A 24154-nucleotide genomic window follows, 5' to 3' on the forward strand; every position below is an offset into this window, starting at 1 on the left:
GTAACAAAGCATCTGTCTTTGGTTTATTACTGATAAGCTACAGGCACGAGAGTTGAACAGTTAATCGCTGTTTTGTATGCACAGCCCCTGGTGCCATGGGGCTTTGTTCCCGATTGAGGCCACTGGGCACTACCATAATATGAACGTTAAATAATACTATTGATAGCACATTGCTAAGGCCTTGATCTTGGTCCTGTTAAAATCAGTGGGACTTTTGACTTCCAAGAGAGCAAGGCCAGTATTGAAGTGCAATGCAGGAATCACCAGCGAGAACCGAAAAAGGTCCTCAGATCTGTGCTGTCTATTAAGATAGCCAGCAGGGCTCATCTTGGTATTTCGCATTTTCCAGTGGAGTGGAAGAACAAACCCAATGAAATTATTTTACCCTTCACTAAAATCCCGTTTGCATAAATTAACCTCCCGTTAATAGTTTTTACTCTGCTTCTGCTATATTGCTGTGGAAACTGTGATTGAATGTTATCCGCAATGACATGCTGAGCCGAGCAGAAATTATGTCAACGATTATTATGTTAATAAAATGGTGCTGGAGCAACACCATGTGGTCAGTTCAATATGTTCAAAACATTAACTTCTCAGACACTGATGGTGAAGCAGTTTTGCCTTATTCACAGTTCCTTGCTTGCTGTTTTGGACAAGCATCCCTTGATCTCTGAATAAGTCACGCTGAGCTAGAAGCACTTTGTGGACTAAGGAGAATTTTCCCACCAGCTCCCTTTCCTCTGCTACCTCCGGGGCAGCGAAGGGATTGTATTCGGCATTCTCCATCATTAGGGAAATAAAATGTTGATTCCAGCTGTAAAAATATTCATTTAAAGTAGCAGTCGGCATTGCATTCATTTGTGACATGGCTTTAATAAATCGTGTGTGTTTGTGTGTGTGTGTGTGTGTGTTTCTGTGTGTGTTGGGTCTTACAACATAAACAATTTGTGCAGATGCGTGTGTCCACGCTCACACAAATTTATCTGGCTTATAATTTAACGTATACTTTTAATTACTTTGTAAGCTAAAAGCTTTCTATTCCTTCCGTTATATCAGAAACACAAATTACAGTATGTCCAGGATGTTTAAAAAAACCCACCTACAAATGTGCTGTGAGATTGTGAATCTGAATTGGGCTTGGAACGCTCTGCCATTCTGTGATGTTTAGATTTAAGATGTAGGTTCAGGCCCATTGCTGTTAAAAGTTGCTAGATGCCTTTATCTTCCACAGTCTGCTTAGTTCTCTGGCTGTCCATGAGAACAAAGACTTTAAAAGATATTTCCGGAGCCTGGGCATGGTAAAAGTATTTTCAAAGAAACTTATCTTGAAAAATTCCCAGGCTGTTTTGGAAGAATTTATAAAACATCCTTAGTGTGATCTGCATAAACCCATGAGGTTCCAGTGTTTCTAAACAGTCTGTGTATGGACAAATGTGTTTGCCAGGGCAAATAAGTGTTCCTTGTGTGTGAAAAATATACATGTGCCCTGATGCATGTTGTCTCCTCTGCAGATATGTGAAAGGCTACCCCCCGAACTCGCCCTATATTGGGAGTTCTCCCACTTTGTGCCACCTTCTACCTGTAAAAGCCCCTTTCTGCTGCTTGAGGTTGGACAAGGTAAGAGGCTGCTGTGACAGTATTTAAAGGTTCCAGTGATGTTATTTGCACTTGCATTTGTGGCAGGGGCTTGAAGCATGTTGCTAAGGTAGGGCAGCATTATTCCCCCCAGTGGTGAGAACACAAGCCTGGGACTTCGGAGACCAGGGGTCAGCTCCACCACAGATTTTGTATGTGATCTTGGGCAAGTCACTAAATCTGTGTATCAACTCCCCATCTGTAAAATGGGGACATTAGTATTTTCCCTAGTCCCAGGAGTGGAATGAGGATAAATACATTAAAGATTGTGAGGAGATCAATACAGCTATGGGGGCCATATATGCACCTTAGATAGACAGAAGTGCAGTTACACTGGGTCAGTGATAGGGATGAGAATAGACCCTACATCTGCACATAGCCCTGTGCGTTAGCACTGGACCATGCTGCTGGTTGGAGTTGTACGAAGCACACAGCATGTCTCTTCGGTGGCTGCAGGGGGAATAGATGTAATGCTTACTTGGGAAAACGAGAATGTGAAAACACCTGCTTTTTGGCAGCAGCTCAAACGTGCCAGGCCAGTACTGTGCAGACCCCGTGCAGCAGAATGAGTCATGCAGGAGATGTGATATGTCGACTGGTGGTTACTTCGTGGCTTTGTAAAGCGTGTTTGCTTTCCTCGCACTGTTATCTGTGAGGGGCTGGAAACATTTTATTGAAAAGATGCAGGAACGTCTCTAGTTTTCTGGGGTAAACTTTTCCTTTTAAGCAATAATTACAGGGCTTTGTACAACCGGGTGGCTGTTTTCTGTGTATTGCACCTTGAAGTACCCAGGAGATTGGTGTCTTCAGTGGCAGCTGCCATTTTGCGAGGCAGGATGAGGCAGCATGTTACAGAGCAGACACTGTGCTCACTCCCAGTGAGACTTTACTTTTGTTCTTCCTTTGCTTGTTTTTCCTTAATATAAGCTAACTCATTCTGAGGAGGGGCCAGTGCGGCTGCTTTACATTGCCCTGCCAGTGAAATTCAGTCTGAAAGACTGATTGACTGAGCCTGGCAGAGTGACCCCCATTTAAGCCTGATCTTCCAGTGACATGGAGCCAATTTACTTGCCAGGACACCTTAATGCATCAGTCCTGCAGCTGTAATTTGGCCAATTTGGTCTTTTGCAGCCAGCATAAGTTAGAGCAGCAGGTTAAGGGGAGTACAAAAGTAAGGTTGAAGACACCCGGGGGACACATCCTCAGCTGGTGTCAATCGATGGTTCCCACCAGCTGAGGATCCAGCCCTGCGTGGGGAACAGTATTAGTTTTAACTTAAACTCAGAATTCATCTCAGCGACGTGTTAGAGGCTTGTCGCTCTCCGGGCGTTGATCCACAAGGGAAACATCTGAACTTCAGGGCATGCCTGGCAGGGTTCCCCAAAACCAGCTGTGATGGCACGGTTGGGAACTGGTCATGTAAAAAGGCACCTTCGTGTTTCTGACCTAAGTCACTGGTTCAAACACATCCCAGTTCATCAGTCACTGAAAGTTGTTATTCTCTGACAACCTGGGGTCTATGAAACAAGTCATTGGTCTTGTCCCTCCTGGGCAGGAGTCCTTAGCACTAAACCCACCATAATAACTGACCTTTTTAGAAGTCTCAGCTGTGAGCCCAAGGACTGACTAGACCTGGAGCCTGAACTTCCTTTGGGAGGGTATCCCTGCGAGTCAGGTTCTAGGCACATGTGGGGCAGTTTGGGAGAGCTGGCATTGGGCTAGGCCTGGTTAGTAGAGAGCTAACCTCTTCAGGACTGGTTAGTCTGATCCCTTCCAGCAGCACAAAATTCACTTTCCAAACTGCAAAAAGAAAAAATAGTGAAAGTGAGCGAGGGCGAGCGGCCATCAAAGCCCTCAGGCCCAGGCCCAGAAGGTTGACATTTGGGTACATTCCAAATCCTCTCTAGATCAACCGTCTGCAGGATCATTCTCTCACTCTGGGTGCTCATGAGGCTCTGCACAGTTCACAGCTCAGAGCCGAGCTGGCTCAGTGCTTTTGCCATGTCTGAATGTTAGACAGTTCCCCTTTCCGGGGGGAAAACACACAGTGTCAGGACAGATGGGCAGCTCTATAGACTGATCACTGAGCCACAGTGCTTTTCTGTCTCTGCGCAGGGCTGCAAGCACAACAGTTATGAAGATGCCAAGGCCTATGGGTTTAAGAACAAATTGATTATAGTTTCAGCAGAGACTGCTGGGAATGGCCTGTATAATTTCATCGTCCCTCTCCGTGCATACTATAGGTCCCGGAAAGAGTTAAACCCAATTGTATTGCTACTGGACAACAAGCAAGTACTCTTCCAAAGTTGTTTTCCATTGCATCCGATCTTTCCTTGCATTCAAATGGGTGTTTCATACTGTGTATATATGGGAGGAGTTAAATGGGTGATTTTAGCATTTTTAATATAATACCTAAAATCTAGTGTATCTGATGGCCTGATTCTCCTGTCACTCTGTTTTTCATCATTGACTTATGTGCATTCACTCCTGATTTATACTAGTAAGCAAGAGGAAAAGAAAATGCCCCTATGAACCTTCTTGCTGTTTGCCTCTCTTCTTCCAGGCCTGAGAACCACTTCTTGGAAGCCATCTGTTGTTTCCCCATGGTTTACTACATGGAAGGCACGATCGATAAGTAGGTGTCTTGTATACAACTATCGTTATTTACAATGTGTTGCAAATCAAGGGAGAAAATAGCCCTGATTCTCCAGAGGAAAATTAAATAAGCAAAGTGATGCTATACTGCCAGTACCAGGCATACAGGATCACTGGCAATAAGGACCAGTATTTACCATAGGGACTGAAAGAATAATCGGCTTCACATGCAGGCTCATAAAGCCTAATCAATGGCGCGTAGCTGCTCCCATCCTACTTAGCTGATCCCCACGTTATAGGCATGGACAGCAGCAGTGAAGTTTGTATTCAGAGCTGAACTTCCCCAGGGCTTCAGGGGAATTCGGAGCTGGTCTTCTCCATCTCTACTTCCAAGACTAGCCCCACTTTTCTGTCCGTGAGTCCGGGTAGTTATATGGACTCCCATCACTGTATTATTGGAGCACAACCATCTAGAATTAGGTTAGGCTCTTTCTTACCTAGCAGACATATCATACATTTGATTTCTTGGGTTCTCTAACTGTCACAGTTAAAGTTGGGAGAGGGTCGCATTTTAAGACCCTGCCACAGTACAATAGTTTGGGCTTCATCTCAAATTTTTCCCCCTCCTAGGATTTGTTAGTCTGCACTGGACATGGTTATGGTTATTTCAAAAGACTTTTGCATGCACAGGATTGCCTGGGCATTTGTTCTGTGCAAAGACATGGGTATGTTTGCAAACTATCATTCAGCGTTTTATTTTCCAATGGATTAACCCCCCCACAACCTTTTGTCTTGGGGGATTGTTCCAGCCTCGACAGTTTGCTGCAGTGTGGGATCATTTATGCTGACAACTTGGTGGTTGTGGATAAGGAAAGCACAATGAGCGCAGAGGAGGATTACATGGCAGACGCAAAAACAATTGTCAACGTCCAGACCATGTTCCGGTAAGAAGCAGCTCTGGGTTCTGCTGTCGTTTGCGCCTGCCTCTCTTCTTATAGTATTTTATTTGTCTTAATGGAAACAAAAGACTGAGAATGGCCCCAGGCAGAGGGTGCGAGCTATCCGATGGGAGGTGCCTATATTAGCTGGCCCTTTCTGCAATGAGTTGAATTGTCCTTGGTGTGAGAGGGGATTCTGCACACCGAGGTTTTGCAGGGTCAGGCATCTATAGCAGATATTAGGTCTGGGTTCCTGGGGTGGGCTCCTGTGTTTGACACGGCCTGCAGCTGGCCCTTTCACGCAGGCGTGCTAGTTAATAAGGAGAGTCCCTCACTCTGTCCCCAGCTTTGCGCATCGCCAGCCACGCTGTCGGTGTGCACCTAGCATCACTCCAGTTAATATAGAGAATTAAAAGGGGGGTCAGTGAGGTGGTATTGGGGCCGGCCTTGCTTGTACAGCTTTTGGTGCTCTAGCCCCAGCCTGTTTCGGATCTCGGATGGGGCACAAGGCCGTTTCCACTCTTTATTTGGCCACGTTTCAAAGCTGAAAGTTTCCTCCTCTCCGCCTCTCTTGGAATGTGCGAGCATCAGACGTTGACGAGTCTGCCTTCCATTGCAGGCTGTTTCCAAGCCTTAGCATCATCACCGAACTGACCCACCCGTCCAATATGAGGTTCATGCAGTTCAGAGCAAAGGACAGTTATTCCTTGGCCCTCTCCAAACTTGAAAAGGTAAGGAAGCCCCTTCGCCATGGGGAGGGTCTCTGCTTTTCCTCCCAGATGTGTTTGCTAACAGGAAGCCTGGTGAGTTCCCTGCATGCCTGTGTTTGAAGGAAGGGTTCTGTAATGAGTAATTAATTTACAGTTCTTCATAGTCCTGCGCTCTCCTGCTGTGCACTGCAGGCACCACAGTTAATGAACATCCACCCAGGATAATCTGAGACACGCAACTATGCAGGCAATTGACCTTGTGGGTCTCTGCGTTTCCTTAGTTAGTGCGACTAGCATCGGCAGTCTTCAAAGCTGTCCCTGCTGTGAGTCTGATTTTAGTTACTCGGTACAATGCTCCCGCTGCGGTGGTGGGTTAAATAATTCTGCGAGAAGAGACTTCTGCATCAAATTACATTCAATGTTTATATTACATGTTGCTTAGGCATTTTTGTGGGGTAGAAATAACAGTTGATGGGAAGGGGAAACATTCAAGGAATAACTGAACCAGACCGTGTGAGTGTCTGAGATGCTGCATTGACAGCCGTAACAAATGAAAGCACTCATAGTTTGTCACGGTCGTCTGCTGAGCGTGTGCCAGTCAAAACCAGGAAAGTTGGCATCTCTGATACTACTGCCCGGTCTCAGTGCCCTCTCTTGAGGGGAAGGTAAAAGATTTTCATTTCTTTCACCCTCACACACACACGCACACGTATGTTGTACTGCATTCATGGTGTTGTGTATTAAGGGTGGTTGAACCAATTCAGAGAGAATCAAAACCAGCATAAACTCAATGTTGAACTATATTCCCCCTCCCCCGCATCTCTCTCTGTTTTTTCCTAACTGCCTCATAATGACCGGTCTCTGAGGGCAATCTCTGAATTGAAAGGCTCTAGGGGCTGGGCATAAAGATCTGTCATAGATAAGCTGCCCTGCTGGACCTTGCTGTCATTGTGGCTGATAGAGCATCCATCCAGTTACTTTTTCCCCCCCCCCCACGGTTCTGACCCATTTATTGGACACAGGCAGGTGCAGGCAGGTGCAGCCGTTAGTTCTTGTAGCCCCGGCTGGCGCGGCGGCCCCGGGCCCGCTCGAACTTCCGTCCCTTGGAGCTCACGTAGGGCTTGGTGTGACTGTGGGTGCCGGGGGCCTTGCCGAAGTGCTGGTACACCTTGCGTCCCTTCCTGGGCCCCAAGAGCAGCACGGTGCCCTGGCCCTTGGGGGCTGCCATGGCCAGCTGGTCAAAGGTCATGATCTGACCCCCTACCTTCAGGATGCGACTGCGGGCCATCCAGTTACTATTGGGCAGATTCTCCATCAGAGAAGAGACCTAACGCTCTGCAAATGAGCACCGATGTTACAGATATGGCACAGGGATCAGAGAGGATAGGACAAGTGGGCAGGGGCTCCATGTGTATCCTGAACTTCAAGAGAAACAGAAACACCCAAAGTTCTGCAATGGACCAAGACGCCAAAGGAAGCTAATGGATTCTCCATCACAGGAGAACCAGCTGAATCAATCAGACGTCAGTGGTGGCGTAAGTGCGAGGCTGGCTTTACTGGGCGAGGTCGCCATCTTGGTAGGATGCAGCTACGTCAGCAATGAATGTGCTGTCACCAGGCTGCTGTGAAACATGCCATGTTGAGAAGGAGGATTGTCTTATAGCTAAGATGCTGGAGACCAGAGTTGGATTCCCAGCTCTGCTCTGGCCTCCCCATGTGACCTTAGGCAAGTCCCTTAGCCTCTCTGTCCTCAGTTTCCCATGGGGACAATAGCTCTGGCTTGTCTATTAGACTATAAGCTCTTTGGGGCAGACACTTACTCTGTGTCTATGCAGCCTCTAGGCTGGTGGGGGTCTAGCGACATTACAGCAGTACAAATCATAAGTATCAGGAACTTCCGTTGACTTTTCTTCTTTTAAAATAACAAATGGCTACAATGACATTTCTATTAATCTCATGGCAGGTAGACCCTGGACGTGAGGTACTCTGCAGTCTCTCAGGAAAGCTGTTAAATGCAATAATGTTTTGATCCCCAGAGTTCCCTGTGATGAAATGAGAAGCTTCATTCTCTCCTATCCACAGCCTTGCCTGACCATTATTACACTCTGCGTACAAGGCTCCCTCTTTGACCACTTGAGGACAGCTGAGATTCGATAGCGGCTTTTATTAATTCTGAGCTGCACTCAGAGCCTGTTGCCAGGGGATCCAGGAATAGTCTTAAGTTCTGAGGTTTGGTGTTAATAATTATCTGAATGGCCCCAGTGTTAAGAGAGAGAAATTTGTTACCCAGTGCTAGAATTTGCCACCCAGGGAGTAAAAGATAATTATTAAGTTAACACAGTTTCAAGATAGCCATGTCTGCAAATGCCAGAGCTAGGCCCTTGTCTGTCTGTACTGTGGTATCCAGCTGGGGGTGTATGATGGATGGGTGTTAGACAGTTAGAAAATACGGCTGCTGTTGCCTTCGAAGGGAAATTTGATCTGAGATGCTGAACGCATCGGGCTAGAAAGGCAGATCTAATGACTGCATTTGTACATACTGCAAACCTATATTGCTTAAGGGAAAAATCTCTCTCCCGGCCCTCCCCTGCACCCCCAAGTTTCACTGATCATGGGAGAAGAGAAGGTGTAACTAGTACACAGAACTCACCCCCGTGTGTTCCATGCTGGGGGATGATCAAGGCAGGAACTGACCTGGGAAGCTGTGCTCAGAGATCCGCTAGCTATTACACCCGGCATAATGGGAATGCATCTGTGCTGGACATTGCTGCAGGAGCCACCAGGATGCAGCCCCCAAGGGTGGTTGTGGTGCTAAACTTCAGCAGCCTCTAGAGAGTGGGATCCAATGTCAGATCATGGAATCCAGAAATGTTGCTTGTTGCTCGCCGTGAGCTTGGGCTGGGGTATAGGCTCCAAGGTGATAGTAGCCTTCAATTACCTGAAGGGGGGGTTCCAAAGAGGATGGAGCTCGGCTGTTCTCAATGGTGGCAGATGACAGAACAAGGAGCAATGGTCTCAAGTTGCAGTGCGGGAGGTCTAGGTTGGATATTAGGAACCACTATTTCACTAGAAGCACTGGAATGGGTTACCTAGGGAGGTGGTGGAATCTCCATCCTTAGATGTTTTTAAGGCCCGGCTTGATAAAGCCCTGGCTGGGATGATTTAGTTGGTGTTAGTCTTGCTTTGAGCAGGGGGTTGGACTAGATGACCTCCTGACATCTCTTCCAACCCTAATCTTCTATGATTCTATGATTCTCACTTCACCGCCTCCGCTGCTGCTTGTGCCTTGCTGGTTCGGGGACTCAGCCAGGCACCTAAATGCAAGAGCCAGTTGAAGGAGCCCAGTTATTTTTGTGGGGATTTTTTTAATTTGTTTTTTTCCCCAAAAGTTCCTGCAAGGGGGAAAAAATCAGTTTTTCAATGAAAAATACAAACGGACCCTTTCCCCCCTTTCCAGAACCTATGGTTTTCAAAAACCAGTGTTGGGTTAAAAAAAAAGGCTTTTGAAAACTGCAAGTCTAAATTTTTTACCAAAAACTTTTACCAAAACTTTGCCAATTTTCAGTTTTTATTTTTTAGTGGGAAAAATGGGGAATTCCTACCAAGAAGAAAATGTTCATTTGGATCAAAATGCCATTTTTCAGCCAAAAAGTGAATCGGTGAAAAAATTTCAACCATCTCTCTACTAAATTCGACATTATGGCATTATTTGAAAGAAGGAAGAGCCCTTGCTGGAATCCCCAGGGCTGCGGCTGTTGTGTGGCTTGTTTCTCTGAGCTCACTGCAAGCCGGTCCTCTTGGTTTTTCAGTGCCCCTTGGCATCATCGTTCTCACCATCTCATCTCCGCGTGGGACATTGCCCAGGGTACAATCTGGGCTGCTGAATAGCGGTGTCTCCTCACTTCTCTGGCTTCGGATGCCTTTTACACTGCTTTACTGGGGAACAGCCACTCCTGGTAACACCCAGCCTCCAGCGTGTAACTTGCTCCCAGCTACACAGTGTTGAGTGCTATTAGCTCGCCACTCATGAATTACACCACAGAAGAACCCCAGCAGATTCTCTAGTCACAGAAATGTGCCTCTTATATTGCCCAGCACATTACTGGACAAAACAAGCTCATCGGAGATCTGTCATTTCATCAATGGACAATGCTATGTACCAGCCTTGTTATCCCAAACACACTGGTTAGATAAAACAGTGAAACAAGTTTCTTAGCTACAGAAAGAAAAGAAAGATTTTAAGTGACTACAGGTAATGAGGCATAAAAGTCAGGATTGGTTACAAAAGAAATAAAAAGACAAAACGCAAGCTAAATGCCTAACTTAATTTTAAAATAAGTGAACTTAAAAGCAAAAGGTGTTTCTCACCATAAGTTTGGGGCAGTCCGTACTATTGAAAAGCCTCCCAGGCAGGACTCTGCCCCCTGCCCCAAGTTCAGTTATTTAAGAGTTGTTGTCATGAGCACAGATGAAGGAGGAGAGTGAGGTTACGTGTTTTTCTCCCCTCTTTATAATTCAGTTTCTTGTGCTGGAAACATCCTTGCAGAATCATGGTGACAAACAGTCTCTTGTGGACGTGAGGTTTGAACCGTCCTTGTGATGAAATGCAAAATTCTTGTTCACACCTTCCCCAGAGAATGGCCGCTTAAGCAGGTGATAGTCCATTAACACCTGCTTGGGGGAAGCCAGTGTGTCTTTGTCTCTGAAAACTGGTTTGGGCTTCCTTTTCTAACTTGGAATATGTTACAGCAATGTTGTATAGTAAAATCTTGTAACTTTACATACAATGTTGATGCACACGTTTTACCAGAACAACAATGTTCAGCAGATTATGAGTTTTTAAATGATACCTCACCAGACATACTTTGTACAAAATGTATCATAGTCTTGTAAAAGTGGTGAACATAATGGTAAAAACTGTCACACCGTGTTCTCTGTCCATAGAAAGAGCGAGAGAATGGCTCCAACCTTGCGTTCATGTTCCGGCTCCCGTTTGCTGCCGGCAGAGTGTTCAGCATTAGCATGTTGGATACATTACTCTATCAGGTGAGAACAAGCTAACAGGTTATGTGGCATTGCTGTGAATGCTTCAGAGGGCTAAGCTGCTTCTGTCTTGCAGCTGCTGGTATATTAGGGTGAGCAGGGCCGGCTCCAGGCACCAGCTTGGCAAGCAGGTGCTTGGGGCGGCCTCTCCGGAGAGGGGTGGCAGGTCCAGCTATTTGGCGGCAATTCGGTGGATGGTCCCTCACTCCCGCGTGGAGCGAAGGACCTCCCGCCGAATTGCCGCCGCAGATCGCGATCACGGCTTTTTTTTTTTTTTTTTTGGCTGCTTGGCCAAAACCCTGGAGCCGGCCCCGAGGGTGAGGGTGCTGAACAGGCATTCCAGCACCATATCCAAGATGGGGTCCCCATCCAGAGAGAGGTCTTACCCTAGTGCAAGGGTCCCTTCCTTTCAGTCTTCTGTGTTAGAGGATTCAGGTAAAACCTCCCAGAGATTCCCCAGGCATTCATTGCAATCTCACTCATCCTCAGGACCCTGTTTGATAGATGACTAGAGCCCAAGTGGGGTGAATTAGGACATGGCAGCTGTGCCCATCAGCTTCCCCAAGGGAATGTCTGCCAATTTAAAGCAAAATAGAAATGGGGACATTTGGAGAATAGACAGGCCTATAGGTCCAGCCCTTCCATCACCTGTCTCACGCACGCTAATGAGAGGGCCCTTCCATTTCTGCCATCAGCCTCCTTGCTCTACACATGCTTTCTCTGCTCCTTTAGTACCCTTCTCTAAAACTGTGTGGCATCCCCCGGGTTCTGCGTGTGGCCTGATACGTGGTACGTGTCTAGTTTAGGGACCCTTGATCCATTTGAATGCACACATTACTCTACATTGTGCCCACGTTGTATCCCTCTTCAGGGCACATTTTACTTTCTTCTTGTTATTGATGTTGGCTTCCTGTATTTTAGAGAATCATTTAAAAACCGAATGCAGCATGAGTTAAAAAAAATAAATCCACATGCCGTTTTCCCCCTAAGGAGAGGAAGAGAGAGAGAGAAGGAAGGAGCCACATGTGGCAGATATTAGTCACATCACTGAATTCACCTTTGGAATGTGCTCAGATACCATGGCTGTGGGCACAATATAAGAAGCAAATAGAAGAGAATATAGAATATAATCTCACCTTCTTTCCAGTTTGTCAATACATTTGTACATTAAAGTGAACAGTTGAACAAGTGAAACCTTTTCTCTGGCCTGATCTCGCTCTGAATTTCTCCTGTCAGTCGTTTGTGAAGGACTACATGATCACCATTACGAGATTGCTGCTGGGCCTTGATACCACGCCGGGTTCTGGCTACCTCTGTGCTGTAAGTGCTAATGTTGGTCTCTTTCAAGCTGTAATACAATGGGGTCACACGTGCATGCGGGTCTGCGTGTGAACATTCTGTGGGGACTGAATCTGGGACTTTCAGCCCCCAAGCACAGGCCTCTTGAGCCACAGTAAAGAAGAAGGTCTGTCACTGAATAGCAGACTGTTGTAGTCACTGGGGCTGGCCTCTAGAGGGAGACAAAAATCACACCAACTTGGGCAGTGTATTGGTTCCTCCATGTCATGTTCAATAAGAGTTAAGGGTAGAGCTGAACCTTACAACAACCTCCGTCCCAAGAGAGTTCGACAGGAACCTCACACACCTTCCCTGCCCTTCCTGTGGGATCAAACCAAAGCCCGGGGTCTCAACATCCCTGAGCCTTGGAGAAGTTCAAAACAGGATCCAATCTCTGCAGCTTTGGACCTTATCAAGACAGGATTGCCCTGTTGCTGAGGGGTCCCTTCAGTGGTAGCAAAGAGACATTTTTTCCCCCTGTTGGTCAGATGAAAATCACTGAGGATGACCTGTGGATCCGGACGTATGGCCGTCTCTTCCAGAAGCTTTGCTCTTCCAGTGCAGAAATTCCCATTGGGATCTACAGAACTGAATCGCACATGTTCTCAACCTCCGAGGTAAGAAATATAGGGGTCAGAGAGTGCAGAAAACCTTACAGACTGCAGCCCTGGTGTGAAAGGTCCCAGCAGAGATAAGTCACTGGATAACATGTAGAAGTACTTCCAAAATGTGTGCAATGGCGTCAGTCAGTCTGGTCCCTTGCACTTCAGGTGACCAGATGTCCCGATTTTATAGGGATAGTCCTGATATTTGGGGCTTTTTCTTATATAGGCTTCTATTACCCCCTACCCCATCCCGATTTTTCACACTTGTTGTCTGGTCACCCTACTTGCACTGTCAGCTCTGACCTTGTAGCTGTTAGTGAACTGCATTATAGTAACAATCATGTATAGCTAGCAGGGCCGGCTCTAACTTTTTTGCTGCCCCAAGCAGCAAAAAAAAGCGCCGCCCCCCGCGACCCCCCGCCGAGCGCCACGCCGCCGGAGCCTGACCCCCCCCGCCAAGCGCCGCCGGAACCCCCCCCCCCGAGCGCCACGCCCCGCGCCGCCCCCCCCCGCCGAGCGCTGCGCCGCCGGAGCCCGCCCCCCCCCCGCCGAGCGCCGCCGGAACACCCCCCCCCAAGCGCCGCGCCCCGCGCCGCCCCCCCGCCGAGCCGCCGGAGCCCGCCGAGCACCGCCGGAACCCCCCCCCCCAGCGCCGCCCCCCCCGCCGAGCGCCGCGCCGCCGGAGCGCCCCCCCCCCCGCGGAATGCCGCGCCGCGCTCCCCCTGCCGCCCCTTACCAGGTGCCGCCCCAAGCATGTGCTTGGGTGCCTGGTGCCTGGAGCCGGCCCTGATAGCCAGGCAAGGAGAAATCCCATCTGAGCAGCTGATGGAGTAACATTTCCATTAAAGGACCAGCTGGGCCAGGCTGCCAGCAGCCAAAGGGGGCTCCCGATTGACAAGCAGTGGGATTGAATGGGGCGGGTGTAACAAATTTGCATGCACTAGCCCAGTGTGAAGCAGGTAGGAATGCGTACTGGAAAGGAGGTTGGCTCGCAGATTCCATGCTCTTCTCTTCTAATTTCTACATGGCACAAGGGTATGTGGGAATGTTCCTTTTGTTAAAAGACAAAGATGCACTGGTGGCAGAGGTGTTTGTGTTTGTACAGCACCTGGCCCAAGGGGATCCTGTGCGGTGCGGGGGCTCTTAGGCACTACCACAATCCCCATTTGAAAAATCTTATTATTATTTAGTATTGGCACAGAACTAGGGCAGGTGGGGCTCATCAGCCATGTCAGGCAGCCACCTCGCAGAAGGAAAACTCCAAGTTTAAACCAAGAACCCCAGGCTCAGCCAACCGGTTTGTAAACGTTGTGCCAGTCGCACCTACTCTGTGGTCTGCACCGCCGAGCCTGGGTAACCAGACAAGGCGAAGGTGAAGCAAGCACTGGCATAGAAAGTAATCAGTGCTGTTTGGAGTTGGGTAATCGTGGGATCCTCATCTTGCCACTGGCTCATTGTGTGACCACGGACAGGTTAACAGCCTTCTGTGCGGTGCTCTGAACCGGGAACGTGCCATAGAAGCCGTGATTAATTATTATGATGTGTTACCTCTGGACATGTTTACAGATCTTAAACAGTGCCTCAAGAAAGAGAGAGTTAGGATGCGATGGACACTCAGTGATACATATTCACCACTAACACATACTGCATCTTTATTTTATTTCCAATGCAGCCTCATGACATCAGAACTCAGGTGAGAAACGTTTGTATTGAGCCTGTGAGAACTTTGTTACGATTTTGGTTTTCTTTAAAATTTAGTGCACTACTTAATGTTCAACAAGGCAATGATGATCTACATCCATCACACATTGCTGTGAAAAATCCAGCAATACCCAGCATGGGCAGATAAGAATAGATGGTTAGTGACTCAGTCTTAATTTGAAGAGTGTTTAATCTTAAATACGAATTGAAAGCCATATAGAAAATTGCTGCAAGGAGCTGAAGGTTGACAATTAGTTAAATCCAATCTACCCCTTTGTCAGAGGTGCTGCAAACCATGGCACTATAAATGAATATATGCAATTCAGGTTTACATTTTATAATGGATATATGCTGTCATATCTGTCGTGAGGATGAAAGGAAAACATGGAAGTTCAACTGTTTGGCCATCATGAGATATCATTATTCCATACAAACTTCTGTGCCAGTGATGTTACATGCATTTATTATTATTATTTTTAAATTCCAAGTTCACTATCTACATATCTTCTAGTATTAGAGGGTTTTGGGGTGGAGGTGGGGTTCGGAGATGGGGAAACAGTCCCTTGGTGTGAATGTTAGAACACTACCAGATAGTAGGAAAATGAAATGTCACCATCGAACTGTCAGGATCCACCCAGCATCATCAGGGATCCAGGAGGTAGCAGTCTCAACATGCATATTTCGTAATGTTGGGGGATGCTGATTAGTTGGCCGTTGGTGTAAAGGTGTAGACCAAGGTGCAGTCCCTTTTTAAGAATGGGTAGCTGATCACAATACTACATTGTCCAAGTAAGTACCTGGTCCTACAAGGAGCTGGGCACAGCCAACTCCAGTGGAGTCAGGTGTTTAGTGTGTTTTCAACGGAAAGGTATTTAGTGCATCCCCTTATGTACTGCTGGGACTTCCAGTCGCAGATCTCAATCAATGTCGAGGATTGCGAGGATACAAAAGATGTCAAGGAGCACTGGAACATCAAGACAAGCCATCACAGGAACTCCTGCTCGAGCGACCAGTCTGAACACCCCTTGCTACGGCGCAAAAGCATGCAGTGGGCACGCAGGCTGAGTCGGAAAGGAAACAAGCACACAAGCAAAACAGCGGAGTGGATCAGCCAGCAGAGGTTGAGTCTGTACAGGAGGTCGGAGCGGCAAGAGCTTTCAGAGCTTGTCAAAAACCGAATGAAACACCTGGGTTTACCTACAACTGGGTATGGTAAGTAGGTTTCGTTCTTGCTTACAGTTAATGGCTTTTCCAGCAATGCGCCCCATTCACAAGCTGATCATGTATTTTAGCATCTAGCCGAACCAAACCAGACACGTTCAGGGTATAAAACAATTCCAAAATGAAGCCTGATCCTCTAACTTGTTCATAGCTCTGGATAGTACATTCAAACTCGGCACTCCCATCAACCTGCAGTCCTCTTGCCTTATAAATCCCACAGCACTGAGACGGTAAGGGGCTTGTTTTCAGACACTGGCCTCTATTTCAGCAGTGACAAATAGCTGTGCACACATCTGTAATTATTTGCAGGTGCAATAAATATCTAAGTACCAGGTATAACAAGGGAAATAAATGTCTAAATGACCTAAATTACAGGTGCGAAATTTCACTCATTAATTATTTGTGCCTGTAAAATTGATGACTGGCTAAGGAGAGGTTGAAAATATTGGCCCCCACTCTATCATGAAGCTGACCGAAATAGCCATTTGTAAGAGTTGCTAATGCTATTGGCTGAGAATTCTATCCCCTCAGCAAAGCATGGAAGAACAGAGCCCAGGCTGGTGCAATATCCCATCATTATATTTTTTTAATCCTTCAGCAAATTCTCTCCTAGAATTTTTTTTCAGTAGCTATAGAGCTGAGTGGTTCACTTCGATGTGTGTAGAACTTAATAACTCTTTAATGATCTCATAGCTCTCAGTAAAGCAAGTACTGTACGATATAATACTTTGGCGTAATGTAAGAATCTCTCAGTGCAATGATTATTTCTTCCAAACTATTTTAATTGGCTGTTAACCCAAGAGTGTCTCATACCATTTTTGGACAATAATCTATCCCTTAGTTATAATGAAATCTTTAGCCCACGGCGCGCTTGCTTGCTTGTTTTTCTTTTAGCCATCCTGTGCTGCTGCCTGTTTGCCTCCATGCTACAAAAGCTTCTACCCTTCATGTTCAGGAGATAGCTCCCTACCCACACTCCAAAGGGCATCCAGTCTCATACAAAATAATGCAAACCAAGAGCCGTGTAACTGGAGCCTTCGGGCCAGGACCGTTGTGCATGGTGGGATTGTGGAGCTGGTGTGACCCTGGCAATACATTTCGGGAGGGATTTTAGATTTCTGGTCTCTAAGTTGTTTGCATCATCGCAACTTTTCAGACACATGGAAGAGAGGGGAAAGAACTTAGAAATAAATACATTTTGTTTTGGGTGGGGGGGGGTGGGGTTGAAAGGAAACAAAGATTTGCCCAATGCACCAGCCAGTTCCACAAGCCTAGTTAAGGAAGAAGGTGTCGTTCCGAGGGACCCTTCATGAGCTGGGAATTTCTACCAGTGGATGTGGCATTGTGGAGCATTTCTCCCTTCTCTCCTTCTGCTCCCTGCTTTTGGACAATGTTCCATTGGCACACAGAGTTCATTTTAATTCCATGGTAGCTAATCAAATCAAGAAGAGGAGAGGGGCTGGCTCTTTAGGCTCCAGTCCTGTAACTGACCGCACTTGGGCACATTCTGAGCCTGCGTGCAGAGCCTGGCTGAAATCATTGGTAGGGACAGAGCCTTACAGAGTAAAGTCTGAGTGATCACCAAGCATTGCTGTCCTCTGGATCAGAGGGCTACTAGAAACACGGAGACAAACCGCTACATCTGCGTGACTATGTAATGACATTGTGTTGAACAGCCAAGTGGCTAGAGAGACAGCAGTGTTGTAATCGTCACACCCTGTCACTCTACTCTGCTCTGGTTAGGCCTCAACTGGAGTATTGTGTCCAGTTCCGGGCACCGCATTTCAAAAAAGATGTGGAGAAATTGGAAAGGGTCCAGAGAAGAGCAACAAGAATGATTAAAGGTCTTGAGAACATGACCTATGAAGGAAGGCTGAAAGAATTGGGTTTGTTTAGTTTGGAAAAGAGAAGACTGAGAGGGGACATGATAGCAGTTTTCAGGTATTTAAAAGGGTGTCATAAGGAGGAGGGAGAAAACTTGTTCACCTTAGCCTCTAAGGATAGAACAAGAAGCAATGGGTTTAAACTGCAGCAAGGGAGGTCTAGGTTGGACATTAGGAAAAAGTTCCTAACTGTCAGGGTGGTTAAACACTGGGATAAATTGCCTAGGGAGGTTGTGGAATCTCCATCTCTGGAGATATTTAAGAGTAGGTTAGATAAATGTCTATCAGGGATGGTCTAGACAGTATTTGGTTCTGCCATGAGGGCAGGGGACTGGACTCGATGACCTCTCAAGGTCCCTTCCAGTCCTAGAATCTATGAATCAAAGTGCTACCATCCCTGCATCTAGAGTCGACTGGAGCGGGCATCCCCACGCCAATTGGTTTACTGCGTACAAGATCTCACAGCAGGTCATCTGCTTGTGTGCCATTGTGTCTACGGGAAACAGAGGCGTGTGAGTGGAGAGTTTGCAGTAAGAGAGGTTAATGATGTCCAAGTTAGTCTCTTGCTGGCAACATGCCAGCAATATGTATCATCACTGAGCATCTACAGCCAGAATTAGAACTAGGAGCAATGTCCATTCTCCAGCAAGTTTGTTTCCTTAAAGAGCGGCAGAGAGATGTATAATGAAGGATCTAATCCAATATCCAATGAAGTCAATGTAAAGATTCCCATTTTAGCATGGTAGAATAAGTTTGAAGGATTGCCTCACTACATTCTTCTCAATCTGCTGTTCCCCCACTGTTAATATCCCAAGACTTTCTGCTGCTTGTTCTGTTGAACTAGCAGCCCTCCTTCAGCCGGGGCTCAAAGTCTGCAGCATAGATGTTGGCGTTTCCTCCTCTTCACATGCAAATGCTCAAAGAATTACTGTGGTAGATGATCACCAAGTTGTTGGCCATTGTACTAGAGCACTGGAGTCTTCAAGGCAGATCCAGAATACCTGACATGGATTTAGTATAATAATGCCCTGGGATATTATCTGAGGGACAGCAAGAGCATGTGTCAAGTAGTAGAATAAGAGACCCAAGAGAACATGTGTTTTTTTTTTTAATATTAGACAAGCAGGAAAATTATATGTCCTAATGCAGAGGTGGGCAAACTACGGCCCGCGGGCCACATCCGGCCCATGGGACTGTCCTGCCTGGTTGTTGAGCTCCCGGCCGGGAGGCCAGACCTCGGCCGCTCCCCCACTGTCCTCCCTCCCCTGCAGCCATGCGGCCGCGCAGGCAGCACTCTGGGCGGCGCACTCCTGCCAAGCAGTGCAGCAGCGTGTCTGGCTCTGGCCAGGCGCCGTGGCTGCCACACATGCTGCTCTGAACGGCATGGTAAGAGGGCCGGGGGGTTGGATAAGGGGCAGGTGTTCCGGGGGGCAGTCAGGGGACAGGAAGAAGGGGGGTTGGTTGGAGTGGAGGTTCTGGGGGACGGGGGGTTGGAAAGCGTGGGAGTCCCGGGGGGCCTGTCAGGGGGTGGGGGTGTGGATAGGGGTCAGGGGATGGGAAACAGGGGGGTTTGGATAGGCGTGGGGTCCCGGGGGGCCTGTCAAGGGGCAGGGGTGTGGATAGGGGTCAGAGCAGTCAGGGGACTGGGAGCAGGGGGGGTTGGATAGGGGGCGGGATCCCAGGGGTGGTTAGGGGCAGGGGAGCCCAGGAGAGGGAAGTTAGGGGACAAGGATCAGGGGGGGTTGGCTGGGACGGAGGTTCTGAGGGGGGCAGTCAGGGGGCGGGAAGTGGGAGGGGGCGGATGGGGGTGGGGGCCAGGCGGTTTGGGGAGGCACAGCCTTCCCTACCTGGCCCTCCATACTGTTTTGCAAAAAGTTTGCCCACCCCTGTCCTAATGGAAAGATTGTTCCAGTAAAGCTACCAAAGGCCAGAATGACTTTGAGATACAGGCTATCCAAGAGCTGGTCACACAGGTCAGAGGGCTTGAAGGTAGTTGCAACTTGTACATCTGCCTTTTCTTAGCAGATGTCTAGGGTTTTTGCACTTGTGAATTTCTACAGCTTGCTCCTATGGGCTTGCACGACCCTCTAGCATTCTCTGGACATTTGTTCCGAAGTGCAGCCAAATGTCCAGGTGGGTGAATACCTGTAAACTGGAAGGGAAAACTAGACTGTCTCACACAGTGGGAGCCATTAGAGTCATAACAGCTCAAGGTGGGATGCTGCACCCCAGAGTGTGAATGAAATCCAAATAATTGGGTGTGATATTTTGGATGGTGGGGGCAAGGTTTATGATACCCTGCTTATCCTGTACTGTATAGATACTGCAGCGTACATGGTGTGTGGGATGGGTCCATGTTTAGAGCTCTCTGCAACACCTAGGCCCAGCTGGACTCTAGGCCTTGTTCAGCTGGAACGCTACATTTCCGGGCTTGAGGAGAGTGGGGAGCTGTTCAATTGGACGTTTAGAAAACATGGAGAGGAATAAAAGGGGAGGAGATGGAAATGTGCCGCTGACGTGCTGTGAAGTCGAAGGCTCCTTTGGACCCAGTGATGTGTCAGTGGACCAGTCACATTTGGTACAGTGCTCTGAATACATTATCACAGCATATCACCTGTTGGCGTCTGAATATCCGTGACCTCCCAGACAGAATGCATTGGTCTGCCTTCTTTTCCCTTTCCTTTCTTTTTTTTTGCCCATTTTATCATGAAAGCTCAGGAGCTCGTCTCTAATACTTGCCAAATCACTGCTTGCTGATCTCTCTCTCTCTCTCTCTCTTTCTCTTTGTTTATGTCTGTACCTTTTCTCTGTATGTTCTGTAGAGGATGTAGCAAATTTAACAGCCAGTGATGTGATGAATCGGGTAAACCTTGGATATTTGCAAGGTAATTCTTTTCCCCTGGGAGTCAAGCTTGACTCGCTGCACCCAGCATAACAAGATCATGCCAATTGAGTCTAACCCACACCCTCGTGCCAGTTTTCACCTTAGACTGATTTGAGCCTTTTAAGCACCTATTTGTGGGAGAGGATTGGGAAAGGAGCATCCTGTATCTGCACCACAAATGGAAGATCCAGTAAACTCACAGAGAGAGAAAATTCAGTGACTGTTTGCTAGTTGAAAATGTTCAAGGAAATTACAGCTGTTAATTGCCTCTTTAAAAATCCCTCCACTGCAACTCGATTTATGGCTGTTGAAACCATTGGGAATTTGAGACCCAGATTTTTTTTCCTTGGCAGAATAAAACAGGTTGGGATAAACTGCGACCTCTCTGGAAGCTCTGGAATGTGGGCCTCAGTGTTGGATTTAACTTGCCCCAGACTTGTACACTTCTCCAGATGCCAGAAAGACTGAGTCTGAGACAGTCTACAAAGCACTTTGGGGCCGGCCAATGAACGGCACTATAGAAATGCAAATATTTCATTATCTTCTTTTAAAATACGTGTACCGGGATCAAAATTGAATAGCCTCGTATAATTTAAAGAACTGTTTTCTACTAGGTTTTGTTGCTATTTTATTTCAAAACTCCCGTGGGAGAATCTCAAAGTGTAACAAAACCATTTAGGTGTTCTTAATGGTTAGCCCCAAGTCATCTGTGGATGCTTGACTTGACTCAAAGGAGCAAGGACCAAATTCTGTTAGCACCCACGTTTTACCTAGTCTGAGCACCTTGTTTACTCTCCAAGAGGATGGTCTCATTCCAGCCTGATGGGATTTATTTGCAATTTCCCCCGACTCAAATCTCTTAGTGGGAGCTGAATTTCATCCTGGGTTAAACAGTAACTCAGTCCCTGACTGAAGCATGCCCATGCTGTGAGGCTTTGTAGAAAACAAGCCATGCTGAAAGAAGTTGAAGCATTTAAGGGGAGGTACCCGTGGGAAGGGATTTTAACTACAGATTACGGTCATCAAAGTTCATATGATTTTGATGGCTACAGCAAAACAAAATATAAAGCAAATCTTTATGTAGCAATCCTCTGCCAAGACCCTTTTAAATCAAACCCAAAGATGAGCAAAAAAAAATTGTCACCTATTTGAATTTCAGGCCTTCATTAGACAACACTTAAGGTGAAAAGTTGGCATTTCCCTATAAATTGTGTGCTTCGTCCGAGAAATGGCCCCAAGTGTGGTTTCATGGAAGTCCTACTCAGTTACAGTATATTGCCAGCTAGTCAGTCCAATTTGTTAATCCATGTCTTAGTGACATTTTTTGGCCTGAAGCTCTTTTGATTTATTATGCTGTAAAGGTGCAGATTCCTCAATGGTCAGAGGGTTATGAATTCATACTTACAACCTGATACGCCAGGAGAAATTAAAAAAAAACAAAATACGTAAAGAAAATTTGTTAATGTTAATATTATTTTTTGGCTCTTCAGCCAATCTGAATTCCATATTTATCTACGCGCTCATAGGTTTTTAGTCAGAAGACCAAGTTTATATCTGGACACTCTCTAAATTGGTCTAGCGAGCATATATCTGCAAGATGGGCACAACAGAGTCTCTGATCCAGAGAAGACAATATGGCAATATACTTGGTGGGTTAGCAGTGCTTTGGTCTAATGCATGGTTTGGCTAGGAAAAGTGGCTTCCATGGAGCAGGAGAACCCGCCTCTACCAAAGGTATGCCCACTCCTTCCCCAGTCTTATGGCAAACTGCATTTGTAATGACCAAGCTGTAAGAAGTTTTAAATGTCTCTAGCCCTGCTTTCCTGGCATTGCTATGCTTCTGCTCCCTTTTCACTGTAAGGCTAAGCATTGGGATGTGATCAGCTAAAACCAAACTGTCTGAAGGCTATAAATATTGATTGGTTGCTCATGGCTGTGGTATTCTAGACGTAGGTTAGAATGGTACCAAACAGCAGCTTCCCAAAAAGACGTGCACGATTCACAACACTCCATAGTAACTGACCCGTCTTCCTTCATCACCATGGAGATGGTCAGCAGACCCCAAGGCCAGCAGTTAGAGGGAAGCCTGAAGAGGGAACGATGTGGGATCGAATCCCAGAGGTGGGGACCTGCTCCTGAGAATGCGCTTTGGCTTTCATTGACTCTGCCCTCAGGACAGATAGCTGAAGAGTTCCTTCTGAGCGGAGACATGCTGAGGCAGAGGGGAGCAGAGAGCTGGAGACCAGACTAGGGTAGGTTATTTAGGGATTTACAGGATTTCATCCATGCAAAAGTGAATTGGCAGCCAATGTAGAAAGTGAAACTCAGGCGTAACCTGCTATTGAAAAGGTGCCCACTTATATTATGCATCGTGGCCATGTATAATACACTAGCTGAAGGTGTGGCCTTCCAGGTTAATCCTAGCCAAGGTGCTTTGCTCCAACCTTGAGCTAAGAGGCATCGATATCTGTGATGCACCTAGAGGAATGGATGCTGGCTCTTGGCCAGCTGAAGATGAAAGAAAGTTGCTCCAGGCTACTGGTGTCCGTGTGCCTAGGGATAGAAAGGGGACCAATAGGGGGAACGCTGATAAGGCCCTGTGTTAGACTCCCATTTTAAGCAATACCCTTTGTCCATATCTCAACTATCTTTGGCTCCTCGGAGACTCCTCTGTTCACAAGCTGTGGAAATAAAAGCACAACCGTTTTCTGCTCCTGGTGGCAAGTGTAACCATTGTCAAGGCTGGTTGTTTCTCTCAAATTGCCTGGTGCATGAGATGTTGAAAAGACAACGCAGTCCCAGATCCAGCAGAAATGTGGAGCTCCAACGTGCTCCTGGATTTTCATTGCAAGGAGACCTTGACAGCCCTGACGGAGATGGGGTGGCAGGCAGGTTGCGTGGGTCTGTTTCTGAATGGGAGGAAGGAATGAGAAGGGTCAGGAAGGAGGGATTTGATGTATATGACTGCAGGGTGGGGCGCCATTAAACCCTTCAACCTCTGAGGTTTCACTGTCTCCATCTCTAATGTAGCGGGTGTGAAAGGACCACTCTTTGCCTATAGCACAACATAGTGTTTACATGGCTTAGGGTCTTTAAAACTAGCTATTAGTGATGCCACAGGAATAGCTAGCCTGTGTAGTCATTACAACCAGTTTATAGATTAATCTCTGATCTAGGTATTAGTTTTCACAAAGTTCTGTACAGTAGCAGATAATGCATGAATGTTATGGCTTAGCTGATTTTCCATTAGCCTCCAGCGCTATGGGCTGTACACACATACCCATCTGGAGGCCACTGATGCAATGATTATTGGTAACCGGGAAGCCTATCATTACAGCCATACACAGGGCATCAGTGTTGCCAACTCTGCAACATCACTTTGCCCAGCATCCCAGGAGGGGACAATTGCTACTATTTGTACACGCAATTCTGAGCAATGCTTCTGTGCTGACCAGATGTGCACAAGCTGCTGTGAGTGTATTTATGTGTGAGTAAATTCAGTTGGCACATCTGCCCTGGAAATCAAACATTTGCTGTCAGTTGTCGTCATGCCTCTTTGCACACGCATTTGGCCGTTTGCTCAGGCAAATCTATTTCATAT

At 47.0% G+C, this 24154-nt stretch overlaps 1 protein-coding gene across 4 annotated transcripts in view; it reads left to right on the top strand.

Moving 5' to 3' along the window:
* The window catches only part of KCNT1 (potassium sodium-activated channel subfamily T member 1), a 206083-nt gene that overhangs the window by 176287 nt on the left and 5642 nt on the right, over nucleotides 1-24154 (top strand). For 3 of the 4 annotated variants that reach the window (XM_065418688.1, XM_065418690.1, XM_065418689.1), the window contains exons 20-30: nucleotides 1512-1617; nucleotides 3751-3923; nucleotides 4199-4270; nucleotides 5040-5174; nucleotides 5788-5899; nucleotides 10823-10924; nucleotides 12158-12241; nucleotides 12748-12876; nucleotides 14537-14557; nucleotides 15474-15777; nucleotides 20492-20554. In XM_065418688.1, the coding sequence (XP_065274760.1) occupies nucleotides 1512-1617; nucleotides 3751-3923; nucleotides 4199-4270; nucleotides 5040-5174; nucleotides 5788-5899; nucleotides 10823-10924; nucleotides 12158-12241; nucleotides 12748-12876; nucleotides 14537-14557; nucleotides 15474-15777; nucleotides 20492-20554 (1301 nt within the window). The remainder of the gene's footprint in view (nucleotides 1-1511; nucleotides 1618-3750; nucleotides 3924-4198; nucleotides 4271-5039; nucleotides 5175-5787; nucleotides 5900-10822; nucleotides 10925-12157; nucleotides 12242-12747; nucleotides 12877-14536; nucleotides 14558-15473; nucleotides 15778-20491; nucleotides 20555-24154) is intronic. The other variant, XM_065418691.1, reaches the window with a different exon arrangement.

The sequence above is a fragment of the Emys orbicularis genome, chromosome 18 (genome assembly GCF_028017835.1).
Source record: "Emys orbicularis isolate rEmyOrb1 chromosome 18, rEmyOrb1.hap1, whole genome shotgun sequence".
In the NCBI taxonomy this organism is placed as follows: Eukaryota; Metazoa; Chordata; order Testudines; family Emydidae; genus Emys; species Emys orbicularis.